Here is a 17,819-nt window from a genome sequence, read left to right on the forward strand (position 1 = left end):
TAAACAACCAAAATTTATTTCTTTGGACATAACAATGATGGCAAGATTTCTGAAAGTTTATTCCTCTATTTAGTTTAGGTAGCACCACTAGTAAGTAACCATTAGTAGCTACGCCAAAGTAATGTGAGGCAAGTACTACATGAAGGCCAACTGGGTAACACAGGATTTAATTTTCTGTAGAATTTATTATTAAATATTGTGTTAAGAAAACAAAAGCAGATCATCTTAATATAGGAAATTTGTCAACTTGTTAAACAAAAATTTTTGACCCATGCCACACAAAAAGATAACTTCATCTACTCTGAAAATCTAACAGATCACGAAATCCCTACTTGGTGACTGTACCATAGACCCAAGAAGGCTGCTGTCCTCAAAGAACATACAGGTCACTGACAATCACCCAGTGATACTGTGAATTATCTACTATTTATGGAAATAATGGAAAAATCAACAAATTTCTCCCTTCTAAGTAACAAGCAATGAGATTATCTTGGAGAAGGGATTTTTTTTTTTAGTCCAAATAGTCTGTGGGGTCCCATTTGGCTATGGGCTCATCAGAGGTGATTAATGAACCTTTAATAAGATTAGTAGACTTGGCAATCAGTCTGACTTAGAATTAACATGCCTTAATCAATAGCATGGAGTTAAGCAAGTATCAGTTAAGAATTTCTGAAACGTACACCGATACCAAGTGACCACTACCACGTTCTTTCCTACTATAACTCCTTGATTTAAGATAGAAGGCATTAAAAAACAATTGCCAGCTATAAAATAAACTTTACTCCACTGTCTCTACTCCCTAAAGAAAAAATCTTGTTTTTGTAAGACAAATCCACTGAATCATATAAATGTAATTAATGACAACGTAAATAAGGTAGAAGAAAGAAAACCTCCCAATTAGACTGGAAGCCCATGAAAGAATCATCATATCAGAAGAACCATTTTTCCAACAGTTCCGCTGCCATGAATGATATTTTCATGAGCCTGGGCGACCTTCTCCAGTGGATACTGAGAACCTATCACAGGTTTCAGCCAACCAATTTCCATTCCTGCTTGAAGAGCTGATGCAAATTGCTGAAATTCCTCCTAAGGGAAAGAAAAAAAAAAAATTTTTGTAGTGGACCAGATGGCTTAAGTTTTAGAAGCATTGAAAAAGCTTCAGAATTAAGAAATATATCACAAAGAGCCTCTTCCAAATTTGTGGTTTTTGTCAATTTGTCCAGAACTACATAAAACATAGGGTAACCCTCTAAAGGGTAACCCTAAGTCCTATTTGCCTGGAAGAGCATTAGTTTACAAAAATCCTACTGTCTTAACTACTAACACTATTCCCTTTCTCTCTCAAAAGTGCCTTGACTTGGGTAATAAATTATACTGTTGTCCTCACTGTCTGGTGACTAATCCTTACCTCCTCTTCTAGTCAGATAAGTCAGCATCATATGGACTTTATCTTTCAGTCTGCTGATATTTAAATTACCACAATCAAAACTACTTCTTTTCTGACCTTGGTTGATGAAAACAGAGAAATTCCGGTTATGCTAGACTCCTTTGCCATGGTGTCCCGTGGGTTTATTTCAATAGAACCTCTGCTGCCAACAACCTATTATGCAAACAACACATCCGCAGTTAAAGATTCCTGCAAAATAGTGTTAAATTGTGGTAAAACTTTAAAGTGGTAAAGAAAACTACTTACTATTACTCGTCCTCCATATGACAGAAGTTTCAAATCATTACTAAGATTTACATTAGCTAACATTTCAATAATCACATCAATTCCTTTTTCACCAACAGATTTCTATATAATAAAAAAGAATGTAAAGTCAGATAACAAGTGAAAAACACTATAAAACAGCTATTAAAGTGCATATTTTATGGAAACTTTTTCAAAATGACACATAAAGTGTTATCTTTTAAAGACTAGCAATGCAAATTTTTAAATGATATATAAAGATGATCTGATTTTAAGGTACCAGCCACAACCCTAAAATGGTAAAGATCTGTACCACATAAATTGCTGTAATGAAATAAAATTTGCCTGGAATTTTGAGGTGCTGCACTCAACTGCAACAGAAAATATTTTTTCCCTGGCTATCTCCAAGTCTTCTATCCCCAAAATGAACTTTTGCAGAGAAATAAACAACAAATAAAAAATTCAAGACTTTCAAGGAGCTCCTATTTTTATTTTTTAAAAAGAGCAAAAGAAACACAGCATTAGACTGTTGGGATTGCAGAGTGTGTGTGTGTGGGCACATGCATGTGAGTGTTTGGCTGTGTTCTAAATGATTTACAATCCACTTGTCACACTAATTCTCTTCTGTTGGTTCCCAACATCTAAAACTAGAACCTAAGAAAAGCTAATATATATCTGTTATATTTATTTTAACAAAAAATGAGTACCTGCGCCAGGTATTATGCTAGAAGGCAGAGAATCAGCATATGGAGATCAAAAACAAAGCTAGGAAGCAAGATGGAAAATACAATTCCCTACATGCTACCTTAGCAGAAATAAGCCAAAGTTATGGAAGAAAAAGTTAGTCTGATTGCCTGCAATAGTCAGAGGAAGTTCCACAGACAATGACCTGGATCCTGAGGCATGAAAAGAAGTTTAAGCAGAAAGGGAGGAGGAGCAAGGGGAAGCCAGACAAGAGGCAATCTCAATATGAGAATCTAAAAAGCAAGGGTTACAAGGAGAGCTTTTGAAGGAGGAGCAGCAGAAAACGGTGTGTGTCCTCAGCTTCCTGTTAATATAACAAAATACCTGAGGCAATCACTTTATGGAAGGGTTTACTCTGACCCACAATCTTGGACGTTGCAGTCTACAGCCCTGCTACTTTTGAGCCCACAGCAAGGCCGTGGGGGGCCCATGGGCGAACAAGCTGCTCACCTCATGGTGGCCAAGCAGCAGATGGCAATGTCCTAGTCACTTTGTCACTGGACACAATACCTGACACCCACGATTTAAGGAAGAAGAGCTTATTTTGCCTCACGGTTTGTAGAGGTTTCAGTCCGGCCAGCTAGCTGCAAGGCAGGGTGGCAGGCCAGAGGAGGCTTACACATAGCATGGTGGCAGGAAGCAGAGAGAGAGATCAAGGGAGGAGGATGGAGAAAGATCATTCCAGGCCACATCCCCACTGACCACCTCCTCCAACCAGGCTTTGCCTCCCAACATCACACTTAGCCTTAAATTCAGGTTGAATCCACTGCTGAGTATCACACATCCATGATCCAAAAGCCCCCTCTATGAGCCCATGAGGCTTTGGAGGGACATCTAGATATAAACCATAACAAAAGAGAAAGGAAGGCCCAAGGTCCCAATATGCCCTGAAGGGCATGCTTCTGTATGACTGGAAGACTTCCAACTCGGCTCCACCTCTTAAAGGTTCCACTCCCTCCCAATAATGCCATGGACTAGAGGACAGATTTTTAACACAGGGACCTCTGTGGGATGCTCATCCAAACCACTATGGGAGAGAAGAGACTGTAAATTGGTACAGACTGTGAAAATACACCACATGCCATGTTAAGGAATTTGGAAAAATATTTTTAAAGTAGGTGTTCATTAATCCATGTGCCCGGCACTGTGTTAGGCACTGCAAGAGCAAGAGAATACAAAAGAATGAAAACTCCCTCTAGTGATAAGAGATACTATTGAGTTATTTGTTTTCATTTGTTTTTTTTAAAGGATAGTAGAAAATATAAAAGAAGATAGTAGCTCAAATATGAGTAATAGCCAAGGATGGATAAATTGAGACCTAAGCTAAGTCCTGGGAGAATGAAAGAGGTCCATATTAAAGACACATCAGAGACAACACTGATAGAATGAGGTGAACAGCCTGACGGGTGGGAAGAGAATGGTGATTAGAAGGCATAGAAAAATGACAGGAGGGCTTCTGTCTTGGGTGATCAGATGAGTGGCAACCTCCAGCAGGCTGACAGCATGAAGGAATGGAACTTGGGACAGAGACAGTTTTAGAAATTCAGAGGATATGGGTAATAACTGACACCATGTGAATAATGAGACTGATCAGGATGGAAGTCTAGCATATGGAAGGCAAGAGCAATGGAAAAAACCCTAGAGACACTAATAGTTAAGTAATACGGAAAGAAAGTGGATTGAAAGTGAATTGTCAGAGAAGCACGAAGAGAATCAGCCTCTAGGCGATAGGATCAGGGTCACAAGCTCCAGAAAAATCAAACAGAATGAGGACTTCGACAAGCCCAGCAGCCTGGTGACCAAGCCTATCAGTGACCCCCGGCTACCAGTTTAAGTAGTTGGGATGCAGGTGAAACTGGAATGGAGGAAAGGGAGAAAAAGCAGATAAGTTCTCATTACTTTTTTAAGAAGTCTGATGGAAAAAGGGAGGAGAGAAAAGGGGTGAGCTGAGAGGATAGAGGAATGGTATCTACAGAGAAGGGGAGAAAGCTAGGCAGAGAGAATCAGTGAAAAGACCATGGTCTTTAGATTACTGCTACACAAAAGACACATTCACAAAGCAATCCATCATTTCTCATTGTTGTAAAGGTTCTTGGAGAATGGTATTAGCACTATGTACTGGATCCTAGGTTCCCTGGACATACACCTTTGCTGAGTTTCTTAGCAAAAGGGTTTTGTGATGATTAACTTTCACTTGTGTTTTTTCTCAGTTTGTAATGACCTAGTTTGCACAGTTGTCACAACTTGGGAAATTCTAATTCTTCCTAGGGGTTTGAAGATTAGCAAAGTAATCCATTTAGTAAACTGGTAGTAGAGTATAAATGAGGTACTTCAGAATCTGCTTGAACTCTCATGTAACAGCTAAATGTGACCACTCTGAATAAGATAGTAATCATTCCTCCAAAACACACAAGTAACAAATAAAACTTTATTTCCTGCCTAGACAGATCCATGGAATACTGGTATCCTGTGGATATCTTGTCTTCCATGGAAATTTCACATCTGTAAGAACAAAGCTGTAGCTTTACCTTAAAATGTGATTTGCATTAAAGAACATCAATTTTTATAGCTACAAGACTCTAGAAAGGTTATATTTAACACACATGCAATACAGAAAGCATAAAAGGTTATAAAGTGAACATCTCTGTTTTTAAAATTATTTAAAACTTTAAAACATGCATAGGCAGAAAAATACATATAGGCATAAGAGAGGAAGCAAACAACTTTAGGAGACTATTTGGTGAAAAAGTTTATAAAAAACCATGTAAGTGTCCAATAAACAATGTGTGACTTCTGTAAAACCATAGAAACTTTTACCTTGATTTTATCAATATAATTAGCTTCTCTGTGATCAAATACTTCATGGGCTCCATTTTGCAAAACAATCTTTCGTCCTTCCTCACTACTGGCTGTACCCAAAACCTTTAAGCCATAAGCTCTAGCAATTTGGCACGTGGCTAGTCCAACCTGAAAAAGAAAATATAAGCCAGTTATACATTCTCTGCATTCCTGCAAACACTTATTAAGTATCTATATACAATGAACTTCAGATTCTTTTAGGATTTAACCTACCCTGGGGGAACTTACAGCATACATGAAGAAATAGGAAAAATGACTTTTGGATTACAATTCTCTGGGTATAATATTAAATATACATATTGCTTTACTTCATCGTCATGATGATTCCATGAAGTAGGTATTATTTTTGTCTATATACTACAGATGAAGAAGCTCTAACTTCAAAATACAAGTACCTTGCCCAAGTCACCTACAGAGAAGGAACGGGAGCCGCACCAAGCGACTCTGCAGAACCAGCGTCGTTAACCACATCGCCACAATGTTCTGCTGTGTGCACAGGAACGGGCTTTAAATACGACCTGAACATGCTTTTACACTGCAACTAATTAAATAACAGAGCTAAGGCATTTATTAGTTAAGCAAAAGAGAAAGTTGGATGGGCAAATTCAGCTGTATGCTTATTAGGGTTTAAATATGAACTCGCCCCCAAAGACTCATGTATTGAGGACTTGATTGCCCGTGCAATAATGTTCAGAGGCAGGGCTTACAGAGGTGACTGGATCACCACTGCACTAATCTCATCCCCTGATGGATGAGTTTAGAGCTGAACGGGCCCTTGGAAAGGAAACCGCTGCAGGAAGTAGGTCACTGTGCTCAGGGGTGCCTTTGAAGGGTGTATTTTCCTCCCAGCTTCTCCCTGTCTCTGGCTCTCCCCCTCTGCTTTCTGGCAGTCATGTGAGCAGCTTCCCTCTGCCACACCCCTCTGCCATGATGTAATTGCCTTGCCACTGGCCTAAGAGCAGCAGAGCCAGTGCACCACAGGCTGAACCCTCTGAAGGCATAAGCCAAAATAACCTTCCCTCCTTAGAGCTGTTTATGTTAGCTCTTATGTCACAGCAAGAAAAGCTGACAAAATCCTGCACCATTTTTGAGTGCTTATTATGTGCAAGCCATGGTACTTAACGAAAAAAGCCTACATTCTAAGGGAGGGAGAGGTCATAAACACAGGTATAAATAAATGCATAAAATAAATCCATAAAATGGTAAGTGCTAAGAAAAAAGTAAAACTGGCTCTTGGGTTAGAAAGAGTTAGGAAAAGGGGTCTTTAGGGCCTCAGGGCTGCCACAGCAGAAACAAGGCCGAGAGGAAATGAACACCAAGCCATGGGAGAAGCCGAGCAGCCACAGAGGGGCTACTGTGCACAGAAGATGTGGACCCAGCGAACCAGGTGGAATGGAAATGCGCTGGAGGGTTCAGAGGACAGAGAGAGGGTCAATAAGGCTCAGACACAGAGCACATGAGGGAGAGGCACAAAGAGAGGAAGGGAGTAACACAGGAGCGTGGAGGTGAAGGTGAATGTTCCACATTAAGAACTATGCAGATTCATTAAGAGCCTACCCAGGGGAAATGCAGCATGACTTCAGGCTTTAGGAAAGGTCACTGCAATCATGCGGGAGGCTCAGAGACAGGAAGGAACAGTGGGGAAGGAAGGTCAGCTCGTGCCTGATATGGACACGTTATCGTGTCCAGATACAAGGAGAGGCTGGCTTGGAGTAAGCAGGTGGCACAGGAAAGAATAAAAACAAATTTAGACTCGGGTTAGAGGTAAGTGACTTCCTCATAGAGTAAATGTAGAAGGTGAAGATAAAAAGTCAAGGATACCTCCTAGGGCTTTGTCCAAATTCATGGGTTTCATTAACTGAGCAGCCAGTTTGTTGAAGCATGGAGAAATTCACTCAGAACATGCTGAGCTGCATGGTTCTCAGCAAAGTGGAGATGTTGTATAATCAGATGAATGTGGGTGTACCTTGGTTCACAAACTTAATTTGTTCTACAGTTCTGGAAAAGATGGCCACATTAGTGTTTGTGTGGGAAAGATCCCAGAGGTCATGTTTGTCACCTGATGCAGTTTGCAAACAAAAACAGTTTCCTCAAACACTTCTGTTTGTGAACCAAATTGTTTGCAAATGAAAGTGTTCATGAACCCAGGTACCACTGTATGACTTCGATTCAGAGCTGGAGGCAAAAATTGACGCCGATTATCTCTGAGGTGGTATTTAAAGCCAAAAGATTGGATGAAATCACTAGAACACCAGATAAGCATGCTTAGTATAAAACAAATAAAAGTAAAATTTAGGAATATAGGTACAAGAGCAGTTAGTCAAACAGTAATGCTGGGAAATATGTTTGATTCTAGGCCAAATGAATGGCACGGATAAGTGTCACACTGTTAGAGCAGAGTTTCTTGATCTTTGTACTGGTGACATTTTTTTGGCTGATACTTTCAGGTAACTTTCTTGGGGGGACTCTCCTGAACTTGGAAGAGAGGTCTGACAACATTCCCGGATTCTCCCCACTAGATGCCAGAATCTTATTCCTCAGGGTGACAACCAAAAAATGCCTCTAGACATTGACAAATGTCCCTGAGAGGAAGAGGGGAAAGATGCAAAATCGCCCCCTATTGATAACCGCAGGAAGGAATGGGTTGGGTAAGGTAGAAAATAATTAAAATGAAAAATGATGAAAGGAATCTGCTAAAAGTCCAGCAGTCACAAATTCCCAAAGCTGAAATGCACCTTAAAGACTGTGAGGCATATACGGTTGATGAGCCTGAACTCAGCCGGGTTACAGCAGAGATGTTTGATCTAACAAATACATGGAACTTTCTGTGTAAGGTGAAGAGAGATATCCAGTTGTACGAGATGCGAGACACCATGGGGTCAGCACAGTTGACTTCTACTCTTAATTTTCAATTAAAAAAATAGACCTCTAATCAAACCACATTTTAAAGATTTAATATAAATATATATCCTTATCCTCTATTTTTAAAAGAGTTCCCAATAGTTTTTTAAAGTGCAGTGTTTATTCTTGTCAACAGTTACAGTACAACACTTTCAATAGATTATGCACCATTATTATCAACTATTTTTCATTTACTTATTTTGCTAACACTGAAGTAGGGCACTCCTACCAATTCATGGGGATAACAGCTGTGTTCAAAAATCCCACACTGTTTCAAACATAGGACATCAGCCCAAAGGGATCTGACTTAAATGAAGACAGAAAGTACAAACAGAAACAAGCAAAACCCAGCCCTGTCTCCCTAGATAGGGAAGGAGGATCAGAAGAGCTTCACGTGCCAGGATGCCAGCCCTTCCCCACCAGCCAAGGATCTAACAAACTCAGCCGGCCCCCGGAACAGTGTGGATTTTACCTTTAAAACAATTCATAGTGAAGCGTCTGGGCTTTCTGCAAGAAGGTAAAGGGAATAAAGAGAGATTTTCTTTAAACTCTTCACTCTGGTTTCTACCGCAATTTTTCCCTTCTTACAGAACACAGGGTCAACTCTCAGAAAGCCAGCACAATTTAAATAAATGCATGTGTTTGACAGACCTTCAGTTATTTAGCATTAAATTTAATTTAACCCAAATATAGCCTCTTTGGTAAAGCTAAAAATATAGGCATTTTTAGGGCCAGGGATATTGCCGTGCCTGCCTGGCAAGTGCAAGGTCCTGAGTTCAATCCCCAGTACATTAAAAAAAAAAAAGAAGTTTTTGATAGGGTCTGTCATGTTTTCTCAAGCCTCATAAGGACAATCTTGGTGTTTTTTAGTAAATAGTCTGGTCTGTGAAATCATTCAGAATTGATCTATTTGGGGTTTATAGGTAGATAGGAAATTTTACGACTCATTTCTCTAAAGATGTAGAAAGGTGAAAAAGGACTGAATTCTCTATTCACGTTTAGAGGTGAATTCACATTTTCAGGGTACCACTCATTATTCGGGGCATAATCTGCCATGTAATTGGTCACCTCTTGCAATCTACTCCTTAGAATACAACGCGCTCTCAAAGGGTTCAGCCAGCTTCCTTCCACAAGGTGAGCTAGGCCCTGTATGTTTCAAAATGTGAAATCTTCTCTCCCAAATTTCTAAAGCCTCCACATGCAGGATAGGGGTCATGTGGATTTCTTGTTAAATTCCAACCTCCGAGCTCTCACTTTTGCTCTAAGCTCCTCAGAGCCAGATTGGCAGACCATTTCTTGAAGAGGTTTCTGACAGGCCTGCGCCGGGTGATTTCCAAGAAGGGCTGTTTTCTACCTTCCGAGTCCTCTCCCCGCAGCATTAGCATTTTAAGCCCTGGGTTGTAGTGTTAAGCACATAGCTGTACGCTGTGCACTCCATGAATGTCATCAAAGCGCAGCAGGCAAGCAGCGGAGGGAGAGAGAAAAGACGAATAACTCACAGTGTGGCTTTGCCATGCTGTCTGGGGCAACACAGGTAAAGCTTTAATGAGCCTTATTTCCTTATCTGAAGGAATATGGAATTGATATTAACCTTTAGAGCTGTTTAAAATTCTAAATAAATATTCTTGCAACATACGCTACTTGAAGGCAAAAACAAGGCCAGTTTATCTTGGTCCACACCCACTGTAGATGGAAAACCTAACACATACATCTTTGATGAGGTGATGTGTTGAATTCATTAGCCAAGAAATGCTAAACTAATGACAGAGAATCACCTTCAGAAGACTGAATTTTAAAAAGCTTCACTAAGGAGAGAACAGATTAAAAAAAGGCACTTGGGACTGCGGACGTTTAGGTTTTAAAAATGACTTCTTGTAGTGTGAAAACCACAAACCCAACCTCATCTAAACTTAAACTTAAAAAAAAAAAAATACTTACTCCTCCACTAGCTCCATGAACCAGAACACTTTCTCCAGCTTTCACGCGGGCCCTGCATACAAAAAAAAAAGCACAGGTTCTATCACCTCATCTTTTGAAGTTAATTAAGTTCAAGCAGTTCACATTATCTTGAAGGACTCTACCGTATTCCAGCTAGGAAGAGCAAACGCACCCTCACGGCTTGGCTGGAGACACTCTCTAGGCTGTGCAGGATCAAACAACAGCTCTTCAGAGCTGCAGACAAAGAGCCCCTCCCACTCATTTATCCCTTCAGCAGATGCCTCCAGGGAGCCTTGCCAGGACCTGCGCTGGGTGCTGCTGCCAGGACTCGGTGCTCCCTGAGAGTGCTGCTGCAGTGCTCATGGGCTTGTTGAGTGCTGCTGCCACGCTCAGAGAAACTAGACTTTGTCATTCCCACAAGTGCCCACTGAACACATCCCTGGGCAGCTCCTCCAGCCCAGTTCCTATTCTGCGGTCCAGAGCCATGCGCCAGTACACAGAGCAATGAGACAATTTGCGGCTAGGGGTAGGAGAGAATTTTGACTTCTGCATGGCTTTGAGCATCAGGTTGCACCTGCCTTCACACTGTCATTCCAGAAAGCAGGGTTAAGTCAGCAAAGGACACATAATGAACCCTGCACAAAGGTTCCCGGGTCACCCCCCGCCCCATGACCAGATCCTCTCGGGAAAGGACGTAGTCTTTCACTTCTAGTTCCCATGAAACATTTCTGTTGTGCAGGGAAAGCCAGGAACCAGCGCCCAGACAGTCAGGGGATGCGTTGTGCTTCCAGACGGGCAAGTGCTACTGTCACAGCCAGCAGCTGCTGCGTGGCCCAGATCTGACTCCTGGGGAGAACCCCTGGCTTCCTAGGACTGTGGGGTGGCTGCTCGCCCCAAATGCTGTGCTCATCTAGGAGCCAAGTGCAGCGGCCCGGAGTCCTGCCCGTAGCCCTGTGCCAACCGCTGTGAGCCAAGGAAGCTTTCTGCCACTCCTGCTGGGGACAAAGGGGACTGAGGACAGTGAATTAAACTGAGGGTGTGAGTGAAAACCTGACCTAATCAGCGCCAAAAGCTTTGACTCTTCAGAGTGTTGGATCAGCAATACCACACTAGAGGACATGGATACTACACAATGACGGTTCTGAAAACGGACACACAACCCTTCGAACACTATGAACCTATTCTTCCAAGTCCCAAATCAGGAGTGAGGAGGAACATAGTCACACCCCTCCTGCACCCTCATCTGTCCTACGATCGTTGTATGCCTGCCTAGTCACTACGATGGTTAATTTTATGCCTCAACTTCACTGGGCCACGATGCCTCACATTTGTTCACTCACCATACCGGGAGCTTGTAGGAAGGCGTTTAGGGGGTGAGACTAACATTTAAACTGGTGGAGCCTGAGGACAGCAGGTCACCTCTGCAGTTGGGTGGGCCTCATCCAATCAGTGGCAAGTCTGCATAAAACGAAGACTGACCTCGTCCAAGAAAGAGAATTCTGCCAGCAGGCCAGCAGTGGACTTAAACTACAGCTGCTCCTGCGGCGCCAGCCTATCCCAGCAGATTTTAGATTTGCCAGACCTCTGCAATATCCTGAGCCATCACTGCTAAGTCCAACCACGGCTGCTTCTGCAGAGACCTCGATGCTGTGCTTGACACTCAGCCTCCCTCCCAAGCAGCCCTGTCAACTGCTGCTCCTGACACTGCCCACAGGTGCTGCCCTGAGAGCTTTTCCTGTTCATCACACTCCGGGAGCAGCTGCTGTTGTTACCCATGTTCATCCAATCAGTCAACTACACCTGCGACGCAGAAGTAACCTGACCCACGGCTATAAACTTACTACTGGGTGAAGACAGTACGCTAGCCCAGGATTTTTATTTTTCAAAGTCCATGTGCTTACGGAATGCTACATGAATATCAGGACCTCTGCTCTCTCGTGGCCTTGGCATCCACTCCCTTCTGGTCCCTGAGGATGCGGTTCCCTTTCTGTGACCACATTCTTCAACAGTGACATTCACTAGGGTCCTATTCTCACTCCGCCAGGCACATCCATCACTTTGCATCTTGCCTACCCTCCCTTCCACGCCGACAGTCCTGAACTTCTCTCTCCAGCCATCGCCTCCAGACTCATTTAGACTTCTCCACTGAGGTGTCTGTCTCACACTTTCAAGTCCAAAACTGAACATAATTTACCTTCAAGACTCTCTTCTCTTTTTCTTTGTCGCAGTTATGCATTACCCAAGATAGAAAGCTACCTGTGTCCCTAAGCCCCTCCCCTTGGAGTATTCTCCACTTGCAAACAATTACCAAACACTTCTGCTTCTACCCACACTAAATAGCAGCTCTTTCCTCTCCCCGTCTTCTAGCATAACCTTTGCTCCACTCATAATTATTTTGTCCAGAAGAGGCTCCTACAAGACTCTCCTCTCTTCCCCATCCTTGTCTTCAAATCCATCCCTCACACAGCAGATGAGTGAACTCAATGAAACACAAATATAAAACACTCTCCTGAATCAGACATTTCATGAGCCTTAGTCCCTCACAGAACAATGTGTGAGCGCCATAGCCTAGATTTCTACAGTCTTAAACCTGTTTATTTTATGGTAACAGCTAATAGTTTTTGAGAGATTAAGTTCCAACCTTAATCTTTGCTGTTCTTTGCTTTGCAATCTTCTATTCAACAAAACCAAATTGCTACAGCTCTTCTCAGACACCATGCTGTTTTCCCCACACACCACGCTGTTACCATTGTTGAAAATATCCTTACCCCCGCACCACTCCTCCTCGAGATCTGATCAAAACATAGATTCTCGAGTCTCAGTGGGTCTCGGGTAGGGCCTATAATGTACTTTTAAATTGCTGCCCAGATGGTTCTACCAGATAACAGAATTTTATGAACCACAGCTTTAAAATAATCCAAGCCTTATGCTTCTCCAGGAAACTGTGCCTCTCCATGAAACACACATCCCGTGTGATCCTCTAAATCCCTTCATACGTCTCCTCCTGTATTTTCCACACTTAGGTGAATATTATTACTCCACGTCTGCCTCTCTCACTGGACTCTGAGTATCTTTAAGATGGCCTTTGCTCTGCTCTGCTTTGTTGCCCTGGGATCACGACAGTCTCCCAAATTAACAGTTTCCAGACCATGAGTGCTGCATGGTAAATAACTAGTAACCAAAAGTAACAGAGAAATACATGGGTGAGTGGCAAGGAGGAGAGCAGCTGACACCACTCTCCTATGGGACTGGCTTTAAAATTCAGTGTGCCTTTACCTGTGCAGCAGAGCTCGACAGGCAGTGAAGTACGGGATCCCGATGGCAGCTCCCTGCCTGAAGTCCAGGTTCGTGGGCAGCATGTACACCGTGTGCTCTGTGGCCAGAGCGTACTCTGCATAGCCCCCCGAGATGGTGCTCGTGGTGAAGACTCTGTCACCTTTCTGGGGAAGAGATCAAAGTAATACACGCATCAGGGCTTCTAAGCTGTGCAGGATGGGCAGAATCCTTTATAAGAAACCGTCACCATCATAAATAAATATTTACACATTATCTCCTACATCTTCGAATCTCATAAAAATAATTTTAGAATACGGACCACTATAATATGCTTGATTAATGGAAAAGAAAAATGAAGGGAAATGGGAAAATTAAAAGGAGAACCTCTTAAAGGGCATAATGATGAGAGTGAAGGTAAATCACCTTTACTGAGGTCTTACTAAGGCAAGCGCTGCTTTCAGTCTTATGAGCATTATCCCACTTGATCTTCACAATACTGTAACATGGGCACTTTAGTTACCTGCACTTTAAATCCCACTACATTGACAAGGAAATTGAAGTACAAAAAAGTTGTAGTTTCCTCCTATCAAGCAGTTAGCAAATGGCAGTCAATACAAATAGTTACTTCTGTGCCCAATACTTTAGGGCAAAGTTTCTTCCACGTACCAAGTGCTTTTCATTGATGTCCTTACCCTCGCAGTCCCATCATTTTCCGTGCATACACATAAAAGCAGGAAACCACAACGGGATCCATAAAGCAGGACGGGCCGGGGCAGGCTTTTTCACTTGTCCCCAGAATCACAGTAAGCTCTCAGCAAATGTCTTCTGAGCCCTCACCATAGAAAAGTATGCATGGCTTTATGGCTCCAATACAATCTGTGCCCTAGGGAAAATCAGACTGCCCACTATAACTGTCTACTCTAATGCTTCTTTCTTGCAAAAATACAAAGTAAATATTCTTTTCTTTTTTGTTTTTCTGGTACCGGGGATCATTGAACTCAGGACCTTGCGCTTGCTACAAGGCAGGAGCCAGCACCACTGAGCTAAATCCCTGGCCCCTAAAGTAAATAGTCTTTAGAGAAAACATCAGGCTGCTCGGTATACTTTAATTAGTCCAATAATAAAGAAATTGAATTGTAATAGCATCACGTAGAAGGATAAGAAAGATTCAAACAGCAAACAAGAGTTAAAGAAAAGCATCATCACTCAGTGCCATCCCCTGCAAATTCTCAAATATGATTAGATTAAGATTAGTCCCATTTCTGCAATTTAAATACACAAAAAACTCATGTCAATGTGTTATAGTGTAGATCTAAAATGTTCCGCAAGTCTCATGTGTTTCGGAGGTAATTAGATCATGGAGGTGCCACATGTATAAGCGGTTTAACTCTTGATTAGTTCAGCAGATAACTAGCTGTTAGGAGGTGGGGCCTGGTTGGGGGTGGGTCACTGGGCCTGTGACCCAGAAGGGCATATTCTTGTCCTTCCTGTCTCTCTCTGATAGGATAACGTGAATTAAACCACAGGCAGTGAGTATGCAAAGAGGAGGGAGAGCAGTTCTAGTAAGGGAGAGCTGAGTGAGGGAGAGTGAGATGCAACACAAAACCCAGAAGTCACCAATGCAGTCACACAAGAAAGGAATGGATCTGCAGTGAGGAAAGATGTGCTGTTTTAGTCACGCTGAGTAACAGGTTCCTGATTCTGACCATGTGGGGCCAGCGCTGTCCTACAGAACTTTCTGTGATGATGGAAGTGTTCTACATCTGCACTGTCTAGTAGGATACAGGCTAGATATGTGGGATGATAAAGCATGTGACACGTTGCCAGTGTGACTGAGGAGCTGGATTTTCAAACTGAATTTAAGTTAGCTTGATTTGAATTTTTTAATTGCCATGTGGAGCCAGTGGCCACCATTTTGGACACCACAGTTCCACAGGTTGGCTGAAAACCCTAAGCTAAAGATACCTCATGTGAGAACAGAAATAAAGGGAGTGCATGGAGTCATCACGATAAAGTACCCAACACAAATGCAAAAAGCAGAGATCTAAATAGGGACAGAGTCCTGGGTAGGACCAACATCTGAGAAGCATCTAGAGTTAAAGAGGCCTGAAAAAGGAATGCCCAGTGAGGAGGAGGGGTGATGAGGATAGGAGAAAAGGATGTCACAGAAGCTGAAGCTTTTGTTTTTGTTTTTAAGAAAAATTTAAGTGGTTGAGAGTGTCAAATGTCACAGAGAAGTCAAGAAAGATAATGACATAAAAGGGCCCATTAACTCCAGCAATACAGAGCCCATTAGTGACATTAGCAAGAATCTTCAGAGGAGCAACTGGGGCAGAAGCCAGATTGCCACCAGCTGAGAGGTGGAAAAGCAGTAGAAATGTGAAGTCTTCCTAGGCAGAGGCACGTTTTCTCTGCTCACTTTCAGCCCAGTCTTGGTAAATGCGCTGCCAAAGTTGAGCAGTTCAAGATATTCTGAGGAAGGATCCTAAACATGAGTAAGCTATGAGTGCACTACCTATGCTGTGCATTCCGTTGGTATACAAACTGCAAAAGCCCTGATCATAACACTTTTACTGACCCTGGTCTGATGCAGAGCCCCGAACTGTAAAGTGACCTTGCATGTTTTCATGCTTTACTTATTCTTCCAAAGAATGAATTTTCCCTTTATTTCATGCAACTAAATTTATAAAATAATTTTAAAATATGTTGGCTTGACAACTACTAAGTGTTAGGAAATAGTAGTATTTTTCTTTATTTACAAATTGGTATTAAATCAAAAGGATCACAGTTTATTCTGTGGAAATGTAAAGAGACAGAAATTATCTGGCACTGATTCCCACCAGTGCAAACAAACAAGGCCTCTGGATCAGGAATCATTTCTTTTTTGACGAGAGGAGTCCCCCAAGTGGCAGAAACTATGTAATGGGGCCTTTGAAAGCCTTAAATACAGATATATTTTAAAGCTGTGTTAAAGTAGTGTAAGAAAAAAATATTAAGCCAAATAGAAATAATTAAAAAATGCAATACCTGGAAAGCAGACACATTATTGCCAATGGATTCTATTACCCCAGCCACATCGGTGCCAGGAGTATATGGTAAGGGTGGTATCCTACTGTACGTCCCGGAACGGATATATGTCTCCACTGGGTTGACACCACATGCATGGACTTTGATTAGAACCTGCAATGACAAAGTATTTTAATTCACACAGAGCATTCAGGCATTCATTCAGGATTATGGGAACCGTAAACATAAAGAAAACAAAACAAATCAGTCCTCGCTTTCAACAAGCTCATATTCTAATTTTGCAAACCAACATGTAAATGAAAAGAAGGCAATATAAAAAACACTGCCATCCATATAAAAAAAATTGGGAAAACAGTAGAAGAAATAGTTAAAGGAGATGTGGCAGAGACCTCTATATGTTCATCGAATAGTTCCTCCTCTTTCTAGGTACAGAGGAAGGACATTACTTTCTGGCCTCCTTGATAATTATCAACATAGAAACCTTCCTAGGCAGCCTTTTAACCCTTCACAGAAACCTGAAAGTCAGGTGCTGACATTGGCAGAGTCCAAGTCACTGTGGGAAGAGCGCTACCCACCAACAGTTTAGAATTTGGGAAATAATTTTCTACTTTTGAATCATTAAGATTTTGTGGTTATATCTATTAGAGTAGCTAATTTTACCATTAATACAAAATAATTTTCTGATATAAGAGTGGGAGAAGGCTTACAGAAGAAGAAGTAGCATTTGATTTAGGCCTTAAAAGATGAGCAGAGGTTCTGCAGGAATGGAAGAAAAATGGGTATTTCAGGTAAAAAGAATGGTATGTACACTGACAGAAAGAATCTAAGGCCCTCTTGGGAAAAATGGATAGTTTGATGATGTTCAGCACAGTCGACTGAGGAAGTGATAAGAAACCATCTGTAAAGATAAGTTATAGTCAAACTGTAAAAATTCTCATAAGGCTTGCTGAGGAAATTAGAACTGGGAGCTATGGAAGGTCTGGTAATAAAAGTGCATAATTTTGAATCAAAAGGATATTGTTAACATCACTGGAGATGATTAAACTCTACAATTAAATTATCTTAAATCATATGTGAAAAAGCATGAATGAAGAAGCAAATTGTTTTCCCACCATGTGCAAAATAAAAATCACGGAAGTTTGCAATAGAAAAACTTACTCAAAACTACTTATGACTCCACTTAGGAAAATCCAATTATTACACTCCATAGTGGATTCTCGGCTTCAAACATTTTCTCTGTAACCATTTTCTATGTCTACTTCACTAATCAGATTTATGATAATTTTGTCAGGTTCAAAATATAAACAGTGCAAATTCTAAACAAATCCATTGTCTTCAGAAATCATTGTGAGTTCACCTCTTCTGAACCCTAACTTAATGTACT

General features: G+C 41.7%; 1 protein-coding gene across 2 annotated transcripts in view; it reads right to left on the minus strand.

Moving 5' to 3' along the window:
* Positions 1–17,819, minus strand: part of Cryz (crystallin zeta) — a 22,753-nt gene continuing 4,934 nt past the window's right edge. For both annotated transcript variants that reach the window (XM_004841435.3, XM_087212912.1), the window contains exons 3-9: positions 16,436–16,588; positions 13,409–13,572; positions 10,133–10,184; positions 5,252–5,401; positions 1,694–1,795; positions 1,505–1,600; positions 1–1,086 (exon numbers count right to left, since the gene is read on the minus strand). In XM_004841435.3, the coding sequence (XP_004841492.1) occupies positions 925–1,086; positions 1,505–1,600; positions 1,694–1,795; positions 5,252–5,401; positions 10,133–10,184; positions 13,409–13,572; positions 16,436–16,588 (879 nt within the window). In that variant the 3' untranslated portion in view covers positions 1–924. The remainder of the gene's footprint in view (positions 1,087–1,504; positions 1,601–1,693; positions 1,796–5,251; positions 5,402–10,132; positions 10,185–13,408; positions 13,573–16,435; positions 16,589–17,819) is intronic.

The sequence above is a fragment of the Heterocephalus glaber genome, unplaced genomic scaffold, assembly GCF_053883595.1.
Source record: "Heterocephalus glaber isolate CG9 unplaced genomic scaffold, H.glaber_assembly_v1.0 deba00001442, whole genome shotgun sequence".
Taxonomy (NCBI): Eukaryota; Metazoa; Chordata; class Mammalia; order Rodentia; family Bathyergidae; genus Heterocephalus; species Heterocephalus glaber.